The 24,823-nt window shown below is 41.2% G+C and overlaps 1 protein-coding gene across 3 annotated transcripts in view; it reads left to right on the forward strand.

The window, feature by feature from the left end:
* Positions 1 to 49: 49 nt before the first annotated feature.
* NEK5 (NIMA related kinase 5) overlaps positions 50 to 24,823 on the forward strand; it is a 34,563-nt gene continuing 9,789 nt past the window's right edge. For 2 of the 3 annotated variants that reach the window (XM_075421024.1, XM_075421044.1), the window contains exons 1-14: positions 50 to 128; positions 1,561 to 1,701; positions 4,919 to 5,015; positions 7,316 to 7,413; positions 9,391 to 9,474; positions 9,582 to 9,652; positions 11,405 to 11,491; positions 12,611 to 12,665; positions 14,108 to 14,308; positions 14,400 to 14,481; positions 17,929 to 18,065; positions 21,813 to 22,006; positions 23,376 to 23,442; positions 23,776 to 23,895. In XM_075421024.1, the coding sequence (XP_075277139.1) occupies positions 1,585 to 1,701; positions 4,919 to 5,015; positions 7,316 to 7,413; positions 9,391 to 9,474; positions 9,582 to 9,652; positions 11,405 to 11,491; positions 12,611 to 12,665; positions 14,108 to 14,308; positions 14,400 to 14,481; positions 17,929 to 18,065; positions 21,813 to 22,006; positions 23,376 to 23,442; positions 23,776 to 23,895 (1,410 nt within the window). In that variant the 5' untranslated portion in view covers positions 50 to 128; positions 1,561 to 1,584. Of the gene's footprint in view, positions 129 to 148; positions 217 to 1,560; positions 1,702 to 4,918; positions 5,016 to 7,315; positions 7,414 to 9,390; positions 9,475 to 9,581; positions 9,653 to 11,404; positions 11,492 to 12,610; positions 12,666 to 14,107; positions 14,309 to 14,399; positions 14,482 to 17,928; positions 18,066 to 21,812; positions 22,007 to 23,375; positions 23,443 to 23,775; positions 23,896 to 24,823 lie in introns of those variants that run through there. The other variant, XM_075421034.1, reaches the window with a different exon arrangement.

Here is a 24,823-nt window from a genome sequence, read left to right on the forward strand (position 1 = left end):
TAACTAAACGAGCCTAGATGCTACGTGTACTGGCAGTCGGTAAGGGCTTTGCAGGAATGCTCGGCCGAGAGCAGCAGTGCCAAGCGCCGTGCTCCGATCGCCGCCTCGTCGCGCTTGGAAGAGACGGTGTAAGACGGCGAGGGGAACGTGAGGCAGCCGGGGTTCTCCTGCGGGCCAGCCCCTCCCGTTACCGGCCGCCCAAAGCGACCCCAAAGGGTGCGGTCTGCGGGAGGGGAACGGGGCTCCCGTTCCTCCCGGCGGGGGACGGGGCGAGGGCCGGGCCGCGCCCGGCTCCCAACGCCACACGTCCGCCGGGGGTGGGGGGGGCTCCTCCTCCCGGCCGCGGGGGCTCCGGAGGCGGCTGGGCGCTCGCAGGTACCTCGTCCCCCGGCGGCGGGCCGGGCCGGGCCGGGCCGGGCCGGGCCGAGCCGAACTGTGCCGGGCCGGGCCGTAGGGGAGGGAGGCCCTGCCACGGGCTGCCCGCTGGGCGCGCGCCCCGTCGCCATGGCGACGGCACCATGGCTGGCGCGGGAAGGGACGGGCGGCGGAGAGCTGTCCCCCAGCGCGGCGGGCAGAGCGGCCCCCGCCGGCTTCCCCGCCCCGCGCCCGCTGAGGTGCCTCCCGCCCAGCCCCCGGGGGGGTGGTGATGCGAGGCGGGCGAGCCCCTCCGCCCTGCCTGCAGGGGCGAGGCCCCGGGCGGTGAGAGGCCCTGTCCGTGGCAGCTCGTCACGCCCGTGTGAGGCCCACCTGTCCCGGGTGGGTGCTTCTCACCAGTGACCGCGAACGGGGGCTGGCTCCGACCCAGGCACCTCCATGGCAAATACCTGAACGTCCGCTGCCCGCGCGGGCTCCCGAGGTGGCCTGTGGCAGGGCTTGCCTGGCCTTCCTGACAGGGAAGGTTGAATGTCTTAGCAAATCCACCTTGCTGAAACTTAGGCTGAATAATGAGAACAGTTTTACAGTGTTTGCTCATATTTAGCTGTGTGAGTTTGCTCACGGGTACATTGCAAGTTCCCCGCGTGACCGTTCGCAGACGACTGCTAGTGCCCAGCCGCGCTTGGCTGTGCTCTCCTGCGGAGCGTGGTGGCTTTTCTGTTTGCTGCCAACATTAGGTCACCTTATTTGAAACTAAATCAACATGAAATAGATTATAATTTTATTTTTTTCCATTGAAAGAACAAGTCTGCGGTATTTTTAACTTCAGGAAATAATGAGTCAGACTTTCCAAAATCACGTTGTAATCTTATATAGTACTTTCTGCTGCCTTCTCATGTTTTAACCTTAGATTGTACTAGGGCTAAGCTTCAAGCTTTGCTTTATGAGACACTCATAAACTTGCTGCTTATTAAAAGTTCAGATCAACAGTAGTTTGCAGACTTCCAGGCAATGACATTTTGAGGAAGAAGCAGCAGCAGTAATAAAAATGTGATAAAATGGGGTGAAAATGTGATAAAAACGACAGTTGTAAAAGGTAGTGTACTGTGTTTGTAGCACAAACTCAGATGTTACAGCACTGACTAGGTACAATACTAATTTGGAGACTTTTTTCTTTTGTTTTAGACACTTCTTTAAAACGAAAACATCATGGACAAATACGAAATCATTAAAAAGATTGGAGAGGGCTCTTTTGGCAAAATATTCTTGGCAAAAGGAAAAGTGGATAATGAGCAGTGTGTTATCAAAGAGATCAATCTAACTAAGGTAAAACTGCAAGACCTGGATGATAACGTTATTTACCTGATTGTGCTAAAGGCATTTAGCGAGTGTATAAGCCTGGCTTATGTTTTATGTCTTTTGTAGTCCCATCTCGGCTACATAGAGTTAAACTTTCCAAAGACTACTCTTTGCTAATTTAGTGATTTTACAAGCGTAGATGAAATATGTATTTTTATATTAACAGTGTTTGCTTTTTACTGCATCTTTGTTCTTTTCAAAACTTCTCTCTACCTACAGCGTGACACTACCTAATTCAAATTTTAGAACAGATGTTTCAACTACAGTGAACAATTGCCACTGAAACAACAAATCAAAATTTTGTGATAGTTCTCTAAACTTTTTAATTTCCTTTTTTCCCCCCACATCCGTATTTTCAGGCGTGAGTAATTCACAACAGTCTTTCCAATTCTCATGTATGTTTATGGCAGTTTGATTCATCTGATCTAATTTTAGATGTCCATTCTGTAGCTGTCAGCTTGTGAGCTGCTTGGCTATTCTCCCTTTCTAGGAGAACAAGAGAAATATGTATTTTTAGGATGCTGTTTATCATGTGTGTTTTAGACTTCTATTATAGAATGAGCTGAATCGAGCCATAAAGTGCTCTCTTTCTTTCTGTTGGCTGCAGAGGCAGGTTAAGGTGACTATCTCAGGAGTCAGAGGATTACCACTCCTGGAGAATCATAGAATCATTTAGGTTGGAGGAGACCTTCAAGATCATCGAGTCCAACCACCAACCTAACACGTAAATTCCACCACTAAACCATGTCCCTAAGCTTTCTTCTTTCAGTGAAGAATGTTTTCGTAGTATCTCATCTAAACATCCCCTGAGGCCATTTCCCCTTGTCCTATTGCCTGTTGCTTGGAAGAAGAGATGGACACCTGCCTCACTACAACCTCCTTTCAGGTGGTTGTAGAGAGCAATAAAGTGTCCCCTAAGCCTCCTTTTCTCCAAGCTAAACAACCCCAGTTCCCTCAAGACGCTCCTCATAAGACTTGTTCTCTAGAACCAGCCTCATTGCCCTTCTCTGGACATGTTCCAGCACCTCAATGTCCTTCTTGTAGTTAGGGGCCCAAAACTGAACACAGCATTCCAAGCCTCACCAGTGCCGAGTACAGAGGCATGACCACCTCCCTACTCCTGCTGGCCACACTATTCCTGATACAAGCCAGGATGCTATTGGCCTTCTTGGCCACCTGGGCACACTGCTGGCTCATGTTCAGCCTGCTGTCGAACAACACCCCAAGGTCTTTTTCCGCTGGGCAGCTCTCCAGCCACTCCTCCCCAAGCCTGTAGTGTTCCATGGGGTTGGTGTAACCCAAGTGCAGGACCCGCCACTTGGCCTTGTTGAAACTCATACCGTTGGCCTCAGCCCATCTATCCAGTCTGTCCAGATGCCTCTGCAGAGCCTTCCTACCCTTGAGCAGGTCGACACTCTTGCCCAGCTTGGTGTCACCTGCAGACTCACTGAGGGAGCACTCAATCCCCTCGTCCAGATCATTGATGAAGATATTAGACAAGATGGGCCCCAAAACTGAGCCCTGGAAAATACCACTCATGAGTGGCCACCAACTGGATTTAACTCCATTCACCACCACTCTCCGGGCCCAGCCATTCAGCCAGTTTTTTATCCAGCAAAGAGTACACCCATCCAAACCATGGGCAGCTAGTTTCTCCAGGAGGATGCTGTGGGAAACAGTGTTGAAGCCTTTGCTAAACTCCGAGTAGGTAACATCCACAGCCTTTCCATTATCCACTAAGCAGGTCACCTGGTCATGGAAGATCAGGTTCGTCAAACAGGACCTGCCTTTCATAAACCCATGCTGACTGGGTCTGATTCCTTGATTGTCCTGCACGTGCCGCATGATGGCACTCAGGATGAGCTGCTCATAACCTTCCCCGGCACTGAGGTCAGGCTGACTGGCCTATAGTTCCTGGGATCCTCCTTCCGGCCCTTCTTGTAGATGGGTGTTACATTAGCTAACTTCCAGTCAACTGGCACCTCCCCAGTTTGCCAGGACTGCTGACAGATGATGGAAAGTGGCTTGTTGAGCACATCTGCTAACTCCTTCAGCACCCTTGGGTGGGTCCTATCCTATACCTAGTTCCAGAAAGACAGGTAATTAAACTCCCTGGTATTTCAATAGAGGAGTTTCAACAGTCCGTTGCAATGAGTGCCTGCATGCTTTTGACAGGTCTTTTGCTATGCTAGGCCACACTCGTCAATTTCTGATATATTAGAGAATTATAATAGAAGAATGAATTTTTATACATCAGATCTAGAAAGAGCTGTGTAACTTCCAGGTTCAAACCCAGAAAAATTGATATGCTAGTAATGACAGCTAGATAAAATAAATAAATAGTTTCTCTCTGTGCTGATGGCCAATAAATCCCATGCATTGCTAATCTTAGATTTTGATGTAGGCAAAATAGAAAAATGGAAATCAATAAAACATATTGTGTATCTCCCTTGTTAAAAAATCAGGAGCCGCATACAGAAAATTACTACTTTGAAGTCAAGACTTTTTTATATGATAGAGTGTGTTTCATTCACTTTCTGATTTTTGAATCTTTGAGGATTACATTTCAAAATTATTTCTTAAGAATGAGGGTAAGAAACTTTTTATAAATAGAAGGGGATATTTTGATGGACAGGTATTTGGACACATGAATTTTTAAGAAGTAATGTTGATGAAAATGTGATCACAATGAACTAAATAGAAGTTTTCCATTTAATGTAACAGGGCAAAGAGTTTGGCTGAAATGTTGCAAGAACTCGTAACACCAGTAAAATGAAGGACTTTTTTTCTTTTTACTTTATACTTTCGAGATCATCCGTATTAAGAATACAGAATCATCTAGATGCTTATTCTTCAAATACTTAAGGGAATTTTAACTTTAGAGTTTAACTCTCTTCATCAGCTAGCTTAGCAATAGCATTTGTGTAAAAAGTTTAAAGGTATGAATTTGCCTGTTTGTAAAATGTCATAATTTGGTTTGATTTTGGTAGTGTTCCAATATATTTCCAAGCATACACTGCAGATTGGTATTTTATAATATATATACATCGTATTTTATAATATTTCTGCATCACCTTGGTGCACAGTCTTTTTGTATTTGTGGGAATGGTTTGATAACAACATAACTATTTTTGAAAAGAGTAAAATATATCCTTCTAGCATATAGTTTCTTAATTCTTTGTAGATGCCTGTGAAGGAGAAAGAAGCCTCTCAGAAAGAAGTTATTCTTCTGGCCAAGATGAAGCATGCAAATATCGTAACTTTCTATGCTTCTTTGCAAGGTTTATTTCTAACATTTTTGTTTTATTTGTGATTATAGGAGTGGAAGGCAGCAAAACCTACCTTGTTAATATTGCCCAATCTTAAACCTGTTCCCAACCCCTCACTTGTCAGTGGGGGTAGGTCCCAACTCCTAAAAATTAACATGAAGTATCAAATTCAGGCTTCAGTTACCCTCTTCATGTGTGTGGGGGGGACCTAAGGTATTGTGGCATGAATGGTAGATCCTGGGGTGTCTGCGTTGCGTAAGTTGGCTTTAATCTTGATCTTCAATAGGAGTCCAAAGTTTGGCGAGACTTTTCTAGGAGTTTCAGTTGGAGAGGAGAGCTTTTAAGTATGGCAAGCAATAGGTCTGTCATGGTTTAACTTGGCACCTAGGCACCAGACAGCCGCTCACTCATCCCTCCCCTTTCTCCCCGTGGGAAGGGGAGGAGACATGGACAAAAAATAAAACTCGTGGTTTGAGATAAAGACAGTTTAAACAACAAAGGAAATAATAATAATAACAATAATTCAAAAAAAAGCAAAACAAGCTATACACAATACAATTTTTCTCATTGCCCGACAACTGATTGTATTGATTGTGCAGGCAGTCCCCGAGCAGCGATCGTGGAACTCGTGGATTTCACAGAACTCGCCAAACTCACAGAAGAGTCAAACTCATGAAAAAGTTCAAACTCACAGGAAAGGCTCCTGCCCCCTGGCCAACCCACATTTATATACTAGGCATGATGTCTGTGGTATGGAAAATTTCCATTCGCCAGCTTGGCCTAGCTGCTTGGGTATGCTCCCTCCCAGCTCTTTTACACCTGCTCATTAGCTGAACGTGGGAAACTGAGAAAAGTCCTTGATTTCTTAGCAACAGCTAAAACCATCAGTGTAGTATCAACATTCTTCTCATAGTAAATCCAAAACACAGCAGCTACTGGGGAGAAAATTAACTCTACCCCAGTCAAAACCAGGACAAGGTTCTGTTGGCCTTTTGTCTTGAGCCATATTTTGAGGTATCACTCAAGGATATAGAATTCTTCAGGACGAAAAGAGAAGGGATTCTGTTCCCCATGAAATCTAATTCCCTGTATTTATTTTTTTCTGCTGACATCTGTCATAAGCAATGCCTTGTGTAATGAATGCTATAGTTACCACTTGTGTTCAAATTGTTTTCTGTGATCAAGACTGTAAATGTTTAAGGGGCACGTAAATCTGGTAGTCTTCTGGACCCCCGGGAGGTAAGAATAGGGTGAGTTTCCATATTAAGTAGCCCCTGCTATTTACTTCTGCTGTTTGGTTCCTGTCTGCTTTTAACCTTTTCCCTAAACCTAACTGTATACTTAGTTACTGTCATGGTTTCGGTTGGGATAGTATTATTTTTCCTCTCAGTAGCTGCTGTGTTTTAGATTTAGTATGGGAAGAATGTTGATAACACTGATGTTTACAGCTGTTGCTATGAAATCAAGGACTTTTTCCAGTTCCTTATGTTCATCTAATGAGCAGGTGTGGAGGAGCTGGGAGGGAGCATAGCCAGACAGACAGCCAAGCAGGCCAATGGAAATATTCCACACCATAGATGTCATACTCAGTTTATGAATGGAGCTTGGCCGAGGGACAGGAATCTTTCTGCTCTTCTCATTTCCATGAGTCTAAACCCTCTCTTTTCTGGGAGTTCGGTCTTTCTCGGGAGTTTTGCAAAATTGGCAAAAATCACGAGTTTGGGGTTCTGCAGTTGCTGCTCAGGGACTCACTGCCAATCAGTCCACGCGTGGTGAGAAAAATTCTATTGTATGTAGTTTGTTGTGCATGTTCATTATAATCATTAGTATTGCCTTTGTTGCCTTATTAAACTGTCTTTATCTTAACCCACAAGTTTTACCTTTTGTCCATTTCTCCTCCCCATCCTGCGGGGGAGGGAGGAGAGGGGTGAGTGAACGGCTGTCTAGTGCATAGTTGCCAGCTGCCGGGTTAAACTACAACAGTTATTATTGGGGAACAATCCCAACTACGAAGCATTCTGCTAAGCATTGCCTGTAAGAACATCTGTCTTTCTATCATTGTGGTCTCTTGAGGGCTTTCTCAAGTATTTAATATTTTGGTGAATCTCCATTTAAATATATTTTCATGTCTTAGTTTTGCATCTGGTTTCACTGGAAGTATCCATTTTTTCTCAGTTACTCTTTGAAATGGAGGAGTAGGTAGAGGATTAACTACTCCCTTTTGAAAGAAGGACCATATGAAAGAAAAATAATTTATTGATGTATTAATGAGTAATAAAGGAATAAAGGAAAAATTATACTTTTCCTTTCAGAAAAGAACAAGCTATATATTGTGATGGAATACTGCGATGGTGGAGATTTAATGAAGCGGATAAATATGCAGCATGGAGTGCTGTTTGACGAGGACCAGGTGAAAGAAGTTAGAGGAAAATCTTTAGAGGAAAGGACATATTATGTAAAACACGTGGTTTGAATTATCCAGTAGTAGTTACTGTTTCTTTTGTGGCCTGTCAATATAAATGAACATTTTAAAGAAACTTTGGTAATTTTAAGGGGAGTTTAGAGTTTGCTATTTACACTGCCTTAAGATCTTAAATTAGTTAATTAGCAGTATTTTTATGCCATTTTAATCCCCCCTCCCTCCCATTGCTCCTTCCATTGTGGATTTACTTTTTGTTTGTATTAGTAGTATACCTACTAAGCCATAGAGACTTTCTTTTAAATGGTGTTTTACAGTTACGGGGCAGATATATTATATAAGAATTCTTCATTTGTTTATGCTTTTTTCATCATGGCATATCCTACTTTATACTGAAGTCAATGGTAAAGCTCTCATTAATTTCATTTGGGTAAAGATTTCTCTGATGCCATTTAAATTGTTAAACCAGCACAGAGAAAGGAGCCCAGACATCCAACTGCATTTGGACCACGTTCACACATATATTTTATTTTGTAAATAGGTGAGTGTGATAGGTATTGCAATTCACATAAACAGAATTTCCCACCATTCCTTACTTATCCCTTTATTTTTTTACTAACTCTTAGCTTTCTGAAGGAAAGTTTCTCTTATGTATTGGGCTTTGTGTACTGAACTCTGAGGTTAGTTAATCATGCATAGTCTTCTACTTTTGCAGGTCCAATGAAAATTTACCTAGAAACTAGATCGATAGTATCCAACCTGTTAGTGGAAATATACTCTAAAGCATAAAAGTGGAAAAAAAAAAGAGAAGTTTTGTGACTTTTCTTTTTGCTTTAGTAGCAAAAGAGGAACTCCTTAGTGTAGAAGTCAGTTTGAAGTGAATTACTGTTTCAGTAATAACGAATTTTAAGATCCTGTTGGGAGTCATATGAGAGACAGAGAGAACATGAGAAAAAATAAAGAAAGGACAAAACCATAGATCGTGAAAACACAAGAGAACCAACACACGCAAACCCCTTGACAATGAGAGAATAATAAATATCCAAAGATAGGCAAAGGAAGTACAGACAGAAGAATGGGTTATAGAAACTACAGATACATGCGGCAATCAAGAAAGGAAAGCAAACTGCCCAATTTAACGTAATGTTAAAATATCTTTATATTTTCGAATGTATGCCTAAGAAAATCTCATTTATGGCATCAGCACTATTCAGGAAATCATCTGCTTAATGTGAAGCATTGCCAAATGGAAGATTATTACTTGAATCAAAGTCTTTCATGATCATCGATTTTCTGAAATAGAGAAGCATATAAGCCCATTGTACTTTTGTTTCTGAATTAAGTTCAAAGGCCCTTGTTCAATAAAAGACATCTATATTTGAAGTTAAATATATGTTGAAGAGCTGTACTGGTCAAGGATAGAGGATAAGCCTGTGTGCTTACTTATCATGCAAGTTTCTTCATAGCTCCATTCTTTCACCATATTTCAGTCCTTCATGCTTTTATTCTGTTTTTTTTTCTGGACCACATTCGGTAAGACTGCAAGTATTATAACTGAGTGGTATGACTTCCACCACTGAGCATTAAGAAGACATTTCCCAATTCTTAGTTCTTATTTGAACTCACTTATTTCTAAATCGAAGTCTAGTATTCTTACTGTCCTTTGACGTGATTCTTCAGTCCTTGTTCAATACACGTCCTGTCACAGTCAGTGAGTACTTGATGGGGAGAAGTAAAGTGGAGCGGGTATCTATTTCCATGTAGTTTTGTGATAGCACTAAAGAAGGAAATGAAAAGTCTATGGCATTAATTTAAAAAATATTATTTTTTGCTATTTTGCATTGTATGTGCACTAGATATTTTAGATTTTGTTGCTGTCTTTATTTTATACATTTCAGTAAGATGCCCCACTGGACATTAGAGTCACACAAATTTATAGATATCTATTCCCTTCAACTTTCACTGCAGATTCTGAGTTGGTTTGTGCAGATCTCCTTGGGCTTGAAGCATATTCATGACAAGAAGGTTTTACACAGAGATGTAAAAGCACAGGTAGTAGAACTGATACTGGAGAGGGGGTGATTTTGTCTTGTGAAAAATATGCTTAAGAAGCTCTGCCAAGTTTCATTTTTGCATACCAGTTTTGTTTTTATTTGCAGAACATTTTTCTTAGCAATAATGGAAAGGTAGCAAAGCTTGGGGACTTTGGCATAGCAAGACAGTTGAACAGGTAAGCACCTTTTTTAATTAGTTTGTGACCTACGCCAAATAAGACTGTTTATGAATGCTCAGAATGCAACCTGAATGTGCAGATTGTTTGTGGATTGTGCTTGTCCAGGAGGTCTGGGATGCAAAGGGTCTGACACTACATTTTTTTCTGTTATCCTAAAATATGCCATCCTGCATGAAACCAGATGTATCTAGCCTCGTAACTGGACTTCTGTTATGTATAGGACATAGGGTGGGGAAGCCCCTGTCTTTCCCTATTCTCTGTGGAACTGACACAAAATGATTCTGGAGGCACAGGTCCTTCTCTTGCAGCTGTTGATAATCACGTCTGGTGCCTCATAAAAAAGAAAATGAAGAGTGTTAAAAAACTTAGCAAAGAGTATAAGAAAAGATTTTGCACAGATTTTCTTTGTATGTCCTCCAAAACTCTGCCTATATTAATTTTTAAAAAAAGGACGAGAACCCACTGTCTCAGCCTGAGAGTAAATGGCATGGCACAGCATGGCTTGCATCCATATGGCTAAACTCTGTTCTCCCAAAGAGGGTGGCCTTATCTTTACTGACTTTGGGGACAAGGTTGGCCTGTGCTGCATGGTGGCCAGGTATTGTCTAGGGGAGTGCTTTTTGGTGCGGCCAAAACATACTGGGGGCATGCTAACAACAGGACAGTGCTTGAATTTGATCTCTTTTTGAGCCTGTCTTTTTGATGCTGTCACTGCCTCAACCTTCCACATGTAAACGACTTATGCAGAAAGTGCCTACCTTCAGATGTGTTCTGGGAATAATTGCTTTAAGGATTGCTCCTACACAGCAGGAATAGTACATAGCAGATAGGAAGTAAACCTCAGAATTTGACTGTCCAAGTACTGTAATTTTAAAGACTGTTTAATAGGCTTACACAACAAAATAATTTGAGCTTGATAGTACTTTTCAGTACTTTTCCCCATATAACAAGTGAATTGAGTTTCTCAGCCTCTCTTTTCCTCCTCCCCTGGGGTATACAAAGGAATTTTCATCTCTGTTCTCCACTTAAAATGCAAGATAGTGTCCACTATTTTTACTTGCAGTTAGGTGTCTGTGTTACCTCTGGCACTCAGACTTCATATACTCTGTGAAGAGTGTAACTTACCACTTTATGGACATCTAGTATAGTGTGAGAGGAATCACACTCTGTGAGTACCTGTTTCTCTCCACTGACTTCCCAGTGACTCTTAACATCCACAGCGTAGATATGTAAAAGTGAGTGAAATTAATCCAACTGGTGCTATTCGGCTACACCTTCAAAAGTCAGCGCCAAAGATGGAACTAGAATTCATTTACTGCTCCTTTAATTTCTGGACGGCATTTCCTCCTTCCACTGCTTCTGGCGTGTGTGACTGGGTACCACCTAGGATATTCTTGCTTCATTGAGTATGCTAGAGACTTCTAGTATCTTGTAATGTCTTTAACAGCTTTCAGAATTCCGTGTTAATGATAAACAATCCTTGAAAAAGTTAATTACAATACTGGTGTAAAGTGGGGAAAAGAGAATTCTTGTGCTTTCTGTTGAAGTGCAGACATCCTCCAGTATTAAAATAGTTGGTCAGAACTGGGAAATACTTTAGTTTTTCTCAGGGTGTTGCATTATTCAGCTATTTGGAGAGCAGAAATAATGTCCCCCATGGGCTTTTCACCTGGAGCAGAGAAGCCTCTAGTTCAATTGCTTGTAAACTTTTTCAGTGTGTAAGCCTTTTTGTTCATTCTATTTCATTAGCACAATGGAGTTTGCCCATACCTGTGTAGGCACCCCCTATTATCTGTCACCTGAGATCTGCGAAAATCGACCATATAACAACAAAACGTAAGTCTCTGTCTTCCCTTCATATGCTTGTGCATGAGGGCATGCAGGCACCAGAGAACTTATTTTATTAATATTGTGATTTAAATTGGTATTTATGCAGGGCACCAGGAATTTCAGGTGTCACCCTTTGTGAAGTTTTGTATTATTGTGTACAATAATTAGGTGCATCAATCATATGCAACAACTATATTATACTATAATAGACACTGTCAGTTGTATTTTGACTCACAGTGTCCAGAGTATAGCAATCATGAATTTGTTGTGATTCATATACCGGCTTAATGTAATTATATTTTTTGTTTTTATAAAATTACTTGTACTTTAAACCTGAAGTTTAACCTCATCCTCTTTTAATACTCCTTGTTAGAAGTGGCATGAAGTGTAAAGTATATTTTTTTCCTTTTATTTATCTGGTTCTCCATCAAATATTAAATCCTTGTCTGTGTTTCCAACATGTAATAACCAGTGCAAGTATGGATCTTTTCAGTTCCCAGTTTGGGAATTTTTGATACACTCATTTGTGGTTGATAAAAATACACTAAAATGAAAGCTGCTAGGCTGGCAATTCAGGAACTTTGCAGGAGCCACCTACAGGAAAAGACAAATAGGTCTGAGAATTGTAAAGGCTCACTCAGGTTTAACGCAAAATACCAGATGAGAAGCACTAAAAAGTCGGGTGCTGAGTGGGCTAGACCCCCTTCTCTGTGTCTGGGATGTGATCAGCACCAACTGTTCTGGAGCCCAGACTAGCATCTCAGCTCTAAGGCGCTATTTGGACAAGTTTACTCCCTTGTTGTCTCCTTAACTATGAAGTCAGCCAGAGACAGCTTTGCCCTTCATCCTGCTATGAATGTTAAGCAGGCATTCTTTATGTCATGTGCCTTTTCCAATGATAATGATAGTACCTGATACCTCGGTATCATAGAAACATTGGTACCACAACTGAAAAGAAATCTCAAGTTGTTCTTTTTGGTGCCTCTTAAGAAAAATTAAAGTTGCACCAATATTAGTCTGTGGTGGGATAATGTCAATAAATTAGAGAGCTGAAAAGAGGTACTGACTACCTGTATAAAAATTTATAGTCTTTTCCCTGAAACTTTAATTACTTTTTATTCACAGAGATATTTGGTCTCTTGGCTGTGTGCTTTATGAGTTATGTGCACTAAAGCATCCTGTAAGTACCGTAGAATCAGATCAATATCGTGTTATTAAAAAAGATAGTGGGCAGCCTGGAAAAACTGTAGTAATAACAGTATTCATAGACAGCTGCTAGAATTATTTTCAGTTTATTTATTGATATTAAAGAATGACTGCCAGTGTTTAATTTTTTGTATTGTGTCTCTTTTGTGCATACTAAAATACAATGTATTACATTGTATTTCCACAACTTTATATATGTACACACGCATGCATCAAACATGCATTTACTCTTTAATAAGTACTAAACTTTTTCAAAAGGCAGATGAACAGTGGAAAGAATTGAAGCCACACTTCAAGATTAGGCTTTAGGCATATAATTTTACTCATTTCTGTTTGAAAATACCAATCTATACTTACTAAAGAGTTTGAAACCCACATTTCCCCAGAAAGCAGTTTTGAGTCCCCAGAAGCATTTTCCTAAATGTTTCATTTTTTGTGGAAGCTGTGTTGTCCTCAGCCTAATCTGAGCCTCAGATTATCCTCAGTTTGTGAGTATTATGCGGAGAAGGGAACACAGCAGAGACTAATCCCGACATCAGGAAAAGGATCAGATTCCTGGGCCCAGCAGAAGTTGACCTTTTGCTGTGCTTGGATGCTGGAGAAGGCAGAGCAGCACTGATAGGGAGAGCAATTGTGCTGAGCTGAGAGCAAGCGGATACTGCTGAGGAAAATTCCACTTTTCACAAAGTGAGAAAACATTAATATTACTTCTTATGAGTATTAGCTGGTTTATTCTGTATTACTGCCCATTTTTTAATTTGATGTGGACAGGAAATGCAGGTGAAGTTAAAGCAAATTTTTTTTTACAACACTTTCAAAATGGCCAAGTAAATGAAATGGTAATTTTAGAAAGAAGTTACTTTCAGAATTAGTTTTGCCTGACAAAGGCCCTAAAAGCTATACTGATGCTGACCTGTTAAGAGATCTGCTGAACTGAGAGGGCTAAGTTACCTGACTGGCATCAGTTGTTAAAAATCAGATTATACCTTGGTTGCTGAGAGAACACAGAACATAGAGGCTAAGTTGTGTGGAGCGAGGTTTTGAAGGTGAACACTGTGAAGGTAGGATGTGTGCAGGTCTCTACTGAACAGGTTTTGGCAAAATCATGTTTCATTGTGGAAAAATTGCTACCGTATGACAGCAGAGTATGAGTAAAACTCTTGCAGGTACAAAAGCAATCGGACCTGCTGTTTTGTGCAACTGAAACAAGTAGAATGTAACCAGAAAATACAATCAGGGATTGGTTATATTAATTTTCCACAGCAAACTGTGGATAGTGAGAGAGGATTTGTGAAGAGATTGCATAGCACAGGTCTTCTGTCTGCAAGGACCTTTTTTTTCAAGTTGGGGTGTCGAGTCTATCGTTTCCAACCAGCAGTACTTACTGTCCGATTTTTACTGTTTCCACTGATGAAGTTTGAAGGCAATAGTTTGCACCAGCTGGTGCTGAAGATCTGCAGAGGACATTTTCACCCAGTGTCTCCCAACTATTCATATGACCTGAGGATATTAATTTCTCAGTTGTTTAAAATATCTCCGAGAGACCGACCGTCTATCAACTCTATTCTAAGGAAGCCCTTCTTGCAGAAGCTTGTTCTCAAATATTTGCCCCCCGAGGTAAGTGCCTTGTACTGCTGCTTGCTGAGAGAAAAATATGTATCAAAGTAGTATAAACAGTTCTATCAATCAGATACATTTTTTCTTATAGATGACACAGGAAGAACTCAGTCACACTGTGATACATACAAAAAGGCCTTCAGCATCACAGCCTGGAGCCAAGATGATGCAAGGTAATGATAATAATATTATTTAACGTTAGTTCTACACTGACATTTGTTGGCTATGATATACATGATGGGTATAAATTTCTGCAGCAGTGTTTATTGCGTATTTGGATACAAGAGTTTTACACAGTTAAAAAGAGGAGAGAACTGCAACAGCAGACACATTCACCCCAGACAGTGCATTGATGTCCTGTTCAGCAAAAGACAACTTTAAGACCAGCTCATTAGCAACATTCAGCTAGAAAAGCTGCCATAGGAAAGTGATGAAACATTAATCTTAATTCTTTTAAGAACAGAATTTACAAAAGGGAGAGGCTTTGGTCTAGGTGCAGTTTAGGCCCATCACATGAAAAATATCCTTACTTCATTTTGCCAAGCTATGTGCAAAAATGCAAAAATCTTGCAAAATCTGCTCCATGATATTTTACAACATAGTAAAAATGTATTTTACAAAATATTATGAATTAGATTAAATTGTGAGAGACAATGAATTCTATTTGGATTTAGTGCTCATTGATAGATCAGATTGTGTATGCACATTCTTAGAAAACATTAATGAGACTAAATGGTATCGCTGTGTGAACTGCTGAATATCTGGCATGTTTCTGGCAGCATAACCTTTGCCTCATTCTGTATTCTTCAGTATATCATAATAATTCCTCAAATTTATCTTTGTAGGTATTAGTTTAAACAGTTTTGTGAAAATGAACCTACAACTAGACTATGGACTTTTTTTTTTCCCCAAAACAATAGTTCTTCAGTAATGTAGGAACCCATCTTATTTTGGAAATTACTTTTAATGCCTTTTTTCTGCCTTCAGGTCTAATGAAGTTTGGACAGAGGCACCTGAAAGCCTATGTCTCTTAGGCATTTTCAAAAATATCTTTGTCATATACTCGTAATTTTTGTGTATTTTATCTCCCAGACATGATACTCTCAGAATCATTACTCATGAACGATTTAAAACTCATGTAGAAACTGCTTAATCCTAGAAAATACATTACTTTTCATTATTGCAGCTAAGGCATTTGCAAAATACTGACTGACCAAACTGGAATGGTGTGTACTTTTATTTTCTCCTACATGGGTAACTGATAAGGTAAATTTTTCACTTTTCAGCCCTTCTTTCCAAATTTCATGAGTACTACACAATTGTCTACTGATTTGTAGAATACTGAGTGCTAGGTTTAGAACGGGAATGCCTAAGCAGGTAAACACCTAGACTCCAGTGAAATCTGATCCTAAGAATCAGACCTTGCATTTTCTGTTCTTGGTACTAGCATCAAAACAGCATTCTAGTTTATAGAGGTCTCCCCTTTTTTCAGTGTGCTTCTTTGAAAAACTATTCAATAAGATCCACTTTGCATGGGTGTGACAAATCATAATGTTTTCAAAAGCATGTAATTCTAGGAATGAAAGGCAGAATGCCTAGGAAGTGTGAATTATGGTGATGACAATGACAGTGATGATTATGAAAGGACGTAAGGAGTCTTTGTTAGCCAGCCTGTCAGTGTGAGGTGTATGCACTGTTGTGAATGAATGGTTAGGTTGCTTAAAGAATCACTGTCAAAGGTATTTGCAAGAAAAGATTTTACTGAAAATTTGTAAAATGTGATTTTATAAAGTTTGTTGGCAAGGCTCACTCCTTATCAAATGAATGGAATACAAAATTGAGGTAGGATTGAGGTAGAATGGTTTATACAGAGATTGAAGAAAGATGTAAGGGGTAAGGGAGACCCTCCCGTTGAGTCACAAGGGTCAGAATGGACCCCCTTGCTTTCTAAACTCTGTCTCAGAGAGGAGCCTAGGTGTGGCTGAACGCAGACTTAGCCTTAGACCACAATGGTTTATGTCTAAAGGATATGTCTAGCACCAATTCAAGGTGTGTTCACAGTGAGAGAGAGAGAGAAAATCACTGAAATTTAGCAGCAATTAATCACTGGTTTACTTAGCATCTACAGAGTGATTAAAAAGAATTCACTACTACAATCACAGTAATAGGATATTATGCTTCGAATCGATTCACACATACACAGACTATATGCATAGATAAAGGTACCTGTTAAAAATTCCCCTGGAAATCAGTGAAATACTCCCTTCAAATCAAATTATTTTCTCAACGGGCAAAGGTCGAGCCTCAAGGAGTGAGTTCAGCCAAGGTAACTTTGAACTTCAGAGTTGGAAGTGCTCTGAGAGGCATCCCACTCAGAGGGAGATGCTGGGCACAGCCTGCTGCGGTCACAGAATCACAGAATAGCAGGGGTTGGAAGGGACCTCTGTGGGTCATCTAGTCCAACCCCCCTGCCCAAGCAGGGTCACCTAAAGTAGGCTGCACAGGACCTTGTCCAGGCGGGTCTTGAATATCTCCAGAGAAGGAGACTCCACAACCTCCCTGGGCAGCCTGTTCCAGTGCTCTGTCACCCTCAGAGGGAAGAAGTTCTTCCTCATGTTCAGATGGAACTTCCTGTGCTTCAGTTTGTGCCCATTGCCCCTTGTCCTGTTGCTGGGCACCACTGAAAAGCGTTTGGCCCCATCCTCCTGACACCCACCCTTGAGATATTTATAAGCATTTATTGGGTCCCCTCTCAGCCTTTTCTTCTTGAGGCTGAACAAGCCCAGCTCCCTCAGCCTCTCCTCGTAGGAGAGATGCTCCAGTCCCCTCATCATCTTTGTAGTCCAGGAGAGCTCAAAGGGCCTCACTTGGTACCGCAGTTTATAGGGTCTCAGAATGATTGACTTTAGGCATCAGCAAATTTCCATCCTGGCCACAATCCATATGAGGTAATGCTGGTCTCTTGACAGCAACCATACAATTCCAGCGCTTCCTGGACTGTACAGTTCGGACATTTACCAGGCAGGTGCGATCCAGGCAGCAGGAGTTCCAGCTGTGGTCGGGGGTGCCTGATCAGCCCAACTCACTGCTTTTGTACAAAGACAATGAAAGTGCCAAGTTGTCCCAGCTTACTGCTCTTTGCTCAAAGGCAAGAAAAATGGCTACTCGTGCCAGCTAACTGCTCTTGCAGTACAAGAAAGAATGCAATGTTGGCTGGTTCTGAGATTGCCAGGTGCAGGGGGGCTGAGTGGGCCTGCACTGCCACATTCCACCCCATGACTAAAGTCAATCCATCTCCCCACAGACCGGCAGTGTGGTCGCCTCTTGCCTCTGTGCCTATAAACAGAGTAATACTATATTCCAGTTATAATTGGAGGGAAATTTTTTGTTGATCTCCTTAACTATTAGGATTTGTTAAATGTGATTAGGCAATGTTATCTATGCGAGAAGGGTTTCGTGGCAATGTTACTTGTCTAGCTATCTTCCACACCCTAACATATAGGAAAATGTTAAACAGTAAGCATAAAATAACAAGAGTCCTGCTGTGGTTTGTAACTACATGTTCATTAATCATGTAGAGGGCACAGAAGGTACCCTTTTAATCTTTTATTGTTAAAAAGCACATAAACTTCAAAAAAGAAGAGTCCAAGACCAAGTTTCTCCGGAATCTGGAATCATGGTGCCTGTCAAGAAACAGGAATTATTTCAAAGAACTGAATGGAAACTTCCTTCAAGAGGGCAACAGCCTATTTTTCAGGTACTGTGCATCCACATTTTCATAATGTTTAATCATCTTCAGAAGGCAAATTCCTGCTCTTAGAAAAGACCCTTTAAAAGGCTTCATTAAGATTTAATAAATTCAGTGTAATGCCTACACAAAGTCAGCAGAGACAGTTAAGCACTCCTGAAGCCTCAGAAGAGGTGTTTTAGAAAGCCTAAGTGGGAAACACTGAATTTAGGCTGCTTCAGTGTGGTTCTTTGTAACAAAAGGAGTCAGGCATGCTTTGCATTTACATTTGCACAAAGGCAGATAAACTCTGCATTTGCATTTTTGCTGTAGAAGCAAATACACTGATCCTCTTACCTCAGACCTTCTGAGAGTCCATTCATGGGCAAAACCACTGGCACCCACTGCACTTGTCTCAGATACTATTACAGCAAACTGGGATCAATCCCTACAGCAGAAGGCCCCAGTTCTTCACGACCACTTGTGTCTCTCACTCATTTTCCACCTCCTTCTTTCGTCAGGCTGGATGTCAGCTGTATGCTGTCTCCAGCCTCTTACTTGGCATCATTTTATACCTTTCTGTTTATCTTCAAAAGCACGTAGTGCTGCCTTGGTGCTGGTGAACACAGAGCAAAGCGCATTTAGTATCTGGGAGCTCTTCAGCAGTAATTGCACTGTGTGGTTATGGTGGTTTAACTGATGATGGGGAATTGTGGAGTTCCCAGAACTGCAGCCCTCAAGCAATCACTTAAACTGCCTATGGGTAATACTGGCCCCGTGCAGAATATAGGACTTGGTTTTCCTCATAGTTACATTTGTGCATATCCAATGCAAATCCAGAGATGGATTAAGTTAGGAAGGTAAAGTTTCCTTTCACTGTGCAGTGCTGTAATCAAAGGCAGAATTTTGTCCACAGTGTTTTGATCTATGATGCTCTAATATTAACACTGGGAAAGTTCCCACATTCTTTCAGCACCCGAATGAAGCAACCAGTTTGCAGGGGTGCAGGGATACTTGCATAATATTATACTTTCAGTGTGTTGCCTCAGGATTCACAGAATCACGGGATGGTTGAGGTTGGAAGGGACTTCTGGAGGTCACCTTGTCCAGCACCCTGCTCAAGCAGGGCCACCTAGAGCTAGTTGCCCAGGACCACATCCAGGCGGCTTTTGAATATCTCCAAGGAGGGAGACTCAAATAGATTGCCTCTCTGGGCAATCTATTATAGTGCTCAGTCACTGTCACAGCAAAAAAGTGTTTCCTCATGTTCAGAGCGAACCTCCTGTGTTACAGTTTGTGCCCGTTGCCTCTGGTCCTGTCACTGGGCACCACTGAAAGGGGCCTGGCTCCGTCCTCTTTGCACCCTCCCTTCAGGTATTTATATACATTAATAAGGTCCCCCTGAGCCTTCTTGAGGCTGAACAGTCTCAGCACTCAGCCTTTCATCAGAGGAGAGATGCTCCAGTCCCTTCATCATCTTAATGGCTCTTTGGTACTCTCTCCAGTATCTCCATGTCTCTCTTGTACTGAGGAGCTCAGAACTGTGCCCAGCAATCCAGGTGTGGCCACCAGTGCTGAACAGAGGGGGAGGATCACCTCCCTCAGCCTACTGGCAATACTTTGCCTAATGCAGCCCAGGATACCGTTCACCTTCTTTGCCACAAGGGCATGTTGTTGACTCATGTTCAGCTTGTTGTCCACTAGAACCCCCAGGTACTTTTCTGCAAAGCTGCTTTTCAGTCAGTTGGCCCCCAGCATGTAGTGGTGCAAGGGATTATTCCTGCCCAGATGCAGATCTTTGCAGTTCCCCTTGCTGAACTTTATGAGGTCCCTGTCAGCCCATTTCTCCAGCCTGTTGTGGTCCCTCTGGATGGCAGCACGACCCTCTGGTCTATCAGCCACTCCTCCCGGTTTGGTGTCATCAGCAAACTTGCAGAGGATACATTCTGCACCATCATCCAGATTATTAATGAAGATGTTAAACAGGATCGAACCCAGTACTGACCCCTGGGCTGCACCTCCAGTCACTGGCCTCTAATTAGACTTTGTAATATGATCACCACCCTCTGCCTCCAGCTATTCAGCCAGTTTTTAGTCCACTGTCTGCTAATTCAGCCCGTACTTCTTCAGCTTCTCTATGCAGATCTTGTGGAAGACAGTATCAAAAGCCTTACTGAAGTTAAGGTCGACAATATCCTCTGCTCTCCCTTTGTCTACCACGCCAATCATTTCATTGTAGAAGGTTACTGGCTTGGTCAATCATGACTTCCCTGTGGTAGATCCATGCTGACTACTCCCGATCACCTTCTCGTGCTTTATGTGCCTGGAAATAGCTTCCAGGATTACTTGTTGCACTACTTTTCTAGACATTAAGGTGAGGCTGACCAGCCTGTTGTTCCCTGGGTCCTCCTTCCTGCCCTTTTTGAAGATATGAGTGACATTTGCTTTCCGAGTCAAAGATAATATAGAGTGGCTTTACCATGACATCTGCCAGCTCCGTCAGTACTCATGGGTGCATCCCATCAGGGCCCATGGACTTACGTTTGTCCACTCTGTTTATGTATTCTCTAAGCTGATCCATTTCCACCAAGGGTATGTCTTCCTTGCTCCAGACTTTCTCCCTGGTTGTGGGGGCCTGGGATTCCTGAAGGCTGGTCTTGCTAGTAGAGGATGAAGGGAGGAAGGCATTTATTATCTCAGCCTTTTCCATGGCCTGCGTCACCAGGACGCCTGCTTCACTGGTCACAGTTCTGAATCCTCTTACATTTATTTAGATGGTCTGATTTGTTCTTCCTATTGCTTGGGATTGCCATACTTCTGGATACCATACTGTAAAACGTATTCAATAAGGAACAAGATGAACACTTTTTGATGTTACCTCTTCCTTGGGAACATTATCGGCAGTGGAAAATTTTCTTCTTACATAGATATGAATTTATATTTTACTGTAATGTGGACTATACTGTGGATAGATGAGCCTATTTTCAGTGTTTCTAGGAAGGAAAACAGAGAGAAATAGTTAATGTATTTACTATCTAAGGAAGGGATACTTAGATGCTTTTTCATTTATGTAAGAAAATAAGCAAAATTCAGCATTTTTCTCATACACTGCACAGTGGTTTTTAGTCTCCCACCATGGAAAAGTTTGTGAATGTCTTACCTCACTTCTTTTATATCATGCAGTGGCAGCTAACACAATCACCTTCTCTCCATTGTTCTTATGAGAAATGGAAAAGACAGTCTTGTCACAAAGTAGAAATACAGGGGTGTTTCATCATAGTAAGGACTTTGAAAAATGAAAGGCAAGCTCCCACAGGCATATGATCAAAGAGAAGGTGACATGAAGTAGCACAGTGGTCCCCTGAAAGCAGCAGTCGATGTGTATACTGCCCAGATTCCCCTTGCTCTCACATGTCAAAATTAGATTCTTCTGGAATGAATTCAGTGATTTAGGCTTCAGAACAATGAAGTGACTCCAGGGCAATGACACTACAGGGTACAAAGCCCCATGCTGACTGACTCACACAACAATATGGGCTGCTGCTTAATGACAGGAGCTGATGAAACAGAGGAAAAGACAGTGATAAGTTGACATATACCCTGAGAAGTTAGGAAGTTTCTGGCTTATATACGAAAGAATTTTGAAAACTTACACTAACTATACTGTAGACTATATTATCATTCAACTCAGACTGGGGAGAAGGACAGGAAGTTAATTCAAACTTGTGCTGATACAAGTGAGAACAGCTAAATTAATATCCTTTATTATATTTTCAGCCACAAAGCTCCAGATTTAAGATGGGAGAAAGGCCAGAAAGTATCAGAGTACATGGCCGTTATGGTCATTACTATGATAAGCTTGACAGCTTGCAGAGGAAAGCTAATGCATGTTATGACCTTTCTTACATCAGCCAAAGAGTTGAGGAATACCACAAAGGACAAGATGTACCTCCACCCCCACCACTAAGCTGGTAAACCTTTCTCAATCTATTATTAGTAGTGAACTATCATGCATGTTTTGAGTTATCAGCCTTGCTGGTTAGGTAACACTGGACATGGTTCATTCAGTATAATTCCTTCTCTGCTTGGTCTTTGATATTTTTTTTTACATGAGTTTATTGCACAACAACGTAACTCCTGTTCCTGTCTATCCAGAAGTTCCTTCTGAAGGTACTGTCCTGATGTTTAAAATGTCATTGTCAAAACGTCACCCAAATTTCAGCATTTTATTGGGTGAGAAGTAAAACAAGGTTTTTTTTGTAGACTTTCTGATTATATCAAGGGTAAACACTGCCTTTCCTTCCCACTAGGGTCAGAACAGTATAAAGACCAAAAGCAGTTCTCCACTCGAGGGAACAGAGTGGGAGGCAGGCTATGAAAATGTCTTTTTGCTGCAGAGCTTATATTTTGGTTTCAGATGTAGAGATCCTTTCTCCAGCAGTTTGTTTACTTCAAAGCCTTTCTCTTACAAAGCAGAGGTACAACCTTTTTATTACTTTAGAGATTGCTTGTCCATTCCATGATTGGCCGTTTCAGGTGTGAATGAGCTTTGGAAACCTTGAGAAAGAAAGGAATTTTTAATACTGGCTGCTTCAAGATCCTTCCTTTAAGGTTGACTGAATCACAGAATCACAGAATAGTAGGGGTTGGAAGGGACCTCTGTGGGTCATCTAGTCCAACCCTCCTGCTGAAGCAGGGTCACCTACAGCAGGCTGCACAGGACCTTGTTCAGGCAGGTCTTGAATGTCTCCAGAGAAGGAGACTCCACAACCTCCCTGGGCAGCCTGTTCCAGTGCTCCGTCACCCTCAGAGGGAAGAAGTTCTTCCTCATTAATTTTCATTCAATGATGACCGTGTTTGAGTTTCTAGTGCCTGATTTCAGGACAAAGTCAATTCAGTTTGGCTCCCTGAGGCACAAGTGGATTCTGAAGGTAGGAAATTAGATAAATAGAAATCAAGGAGCTTACAACTGACTGCTGGTTATTTTATTGGAAAAAAAAAAAGGCAGTAAATATTTAAAAAGCACAAACCTACATAAATACAAAGTTAGGCTTATACTTTCACATTCCATTTATCAATTAAAAGGCGGAGAAGGGCACTCTTCAGAAGGCTAATGTAACTGAAGTAATAGGAAGGGGAATGCCTGAAGTAGATATATTTTTTTGTTATTTTACTGTTGTTCCATATTTATACGTATTTCCTCCATATTTATATATTCATGTAGTACAAAGAGAGTTCAATTTTTCATATGTGATAGAACTGATAGAGCATTATTTGTTAAGAAGATAGCTGCTTCTGTGAAATAAAAGGTGGTATATGAACATCGCTTTGTTGTCTCAGGGCTGCAGAATACCTTCAAAGGCGGTTTGAAGCCCAACAGTACAAGATTAAAGTGGAAAAACAGCTGGTATGTAAATACTGAATCATAGAATAAAGTCTGTGGAATGAAAATCCAAAAGATGAACTGACGTCTTTCTAATAACAGACTGTAACACTGACAGTTAGAAAGTTCTGCTTTAGCAAATACATTGATCTGCTCCATAGTGCTCATTTTGAGGTTTTATTGTCCAATACAAAACTATAGCAATGTAAAATTCTACTACAACTTTTTTCCTCCAAAAATACACACTTGCCTTACTGCACTCTTCAGTGGAACAGGGAGAGTGAATTGAGTGAGCACTGAAGGAAAGGATTCTACATGAAAATTCCTTTACTCTGGGATTTATTTGTACATCCACAGGGACTGCGACCATCCTCTGCTGACCCTTATCATGACCAAATACAGCAGCAGAAAACAAAGGAAGAGCATCTCAAAAATCATCAGCAGGCTTTGTCTGGAAAGAATGAAATGAAAGAACAGGTAAATGAAACATCTTCCTTAGCTGGTTAAACCTGTTGTCTTACTCCCCTTGCCAACAGTATTCTTTACGTAAGAATTGATTCTTTTCCATCTGACCTCTAGGAAAATCTGAGCTGTTTTCATTTGGTTCCATCTTACACAAACTGGTGAAGACTTGCACAAAAGCTGATGTCCATAATTGTTTCATAAACCATGGCTTTGATTTTGGTTTCACTTCTACTGAGATTAGAGGAATTGCATCACTGAACAAAGATTGGAGGACAATAGATCCTCACATTTACAAATCAGAGAAAATAGTCATACATGCATTATTGGTGTATGTATATTCATTGTTCATGTCATACTATGACATCTAGAACGTGATATAATAGTATGTGATGCATACGACTTCCATGGTATGTTTCAACTTTTGGAGATTATTTTATACAGAAACAATATACTTTTCTGGTTTTGCTTTTGCGTGACAGAGAAAACAAACCGATACTTCTTTCTTACATGAACACATGTAAATACATTTTCTAGCTTTGATTTATTAAAAAAAGTCAGAATAAATATGAATATATTAACTTCTACATAATGGTCAGACTTTGTAATAAGAACATTCTCATCATGTACACATTCTTCAGAGACTGTGGCTGTTTAGTTCCACAAAGTCTGAACTAAATAGGCCAGAAAATGAAATTTACAGATTTGTCCATTTGTAACATGGGCAAATTGGGATAGGCTCTCATATAAACAGTAACAGTGATGGCCTTAACACAAAGGTTATCTGTTGGCCAAATTTGAATTTTTTGCTTCAAAGCATAGGAATGTTGAAGCTTCTCCAGGAAAAGACTACCAGGTTTTGTTTCATTTTGGGGAGCATGTTGCAATACAATAAATAATACATAATTTTTTTCCTCCTAATTTCTAGTCCTCTGGTTTTGGA

The sequence above is a fragment of the Opisthocomus hoazin genome, chromosome 1 (genome assembly GCF_030867145.1).
Source record: "Opisthocomus hoazin isolate bOpiHoa1 chromosome 1, bOpiHoa1.hap1, whole genome shotgun sequence".
In the NCBI taxonomy this organism is placed as follows: Eukaryota; Metazoa; Chordata; class Aves; order Opisthocomiformes; family Opisthocomidae; genus Opisthocomus; species Opisthocomus hoazin.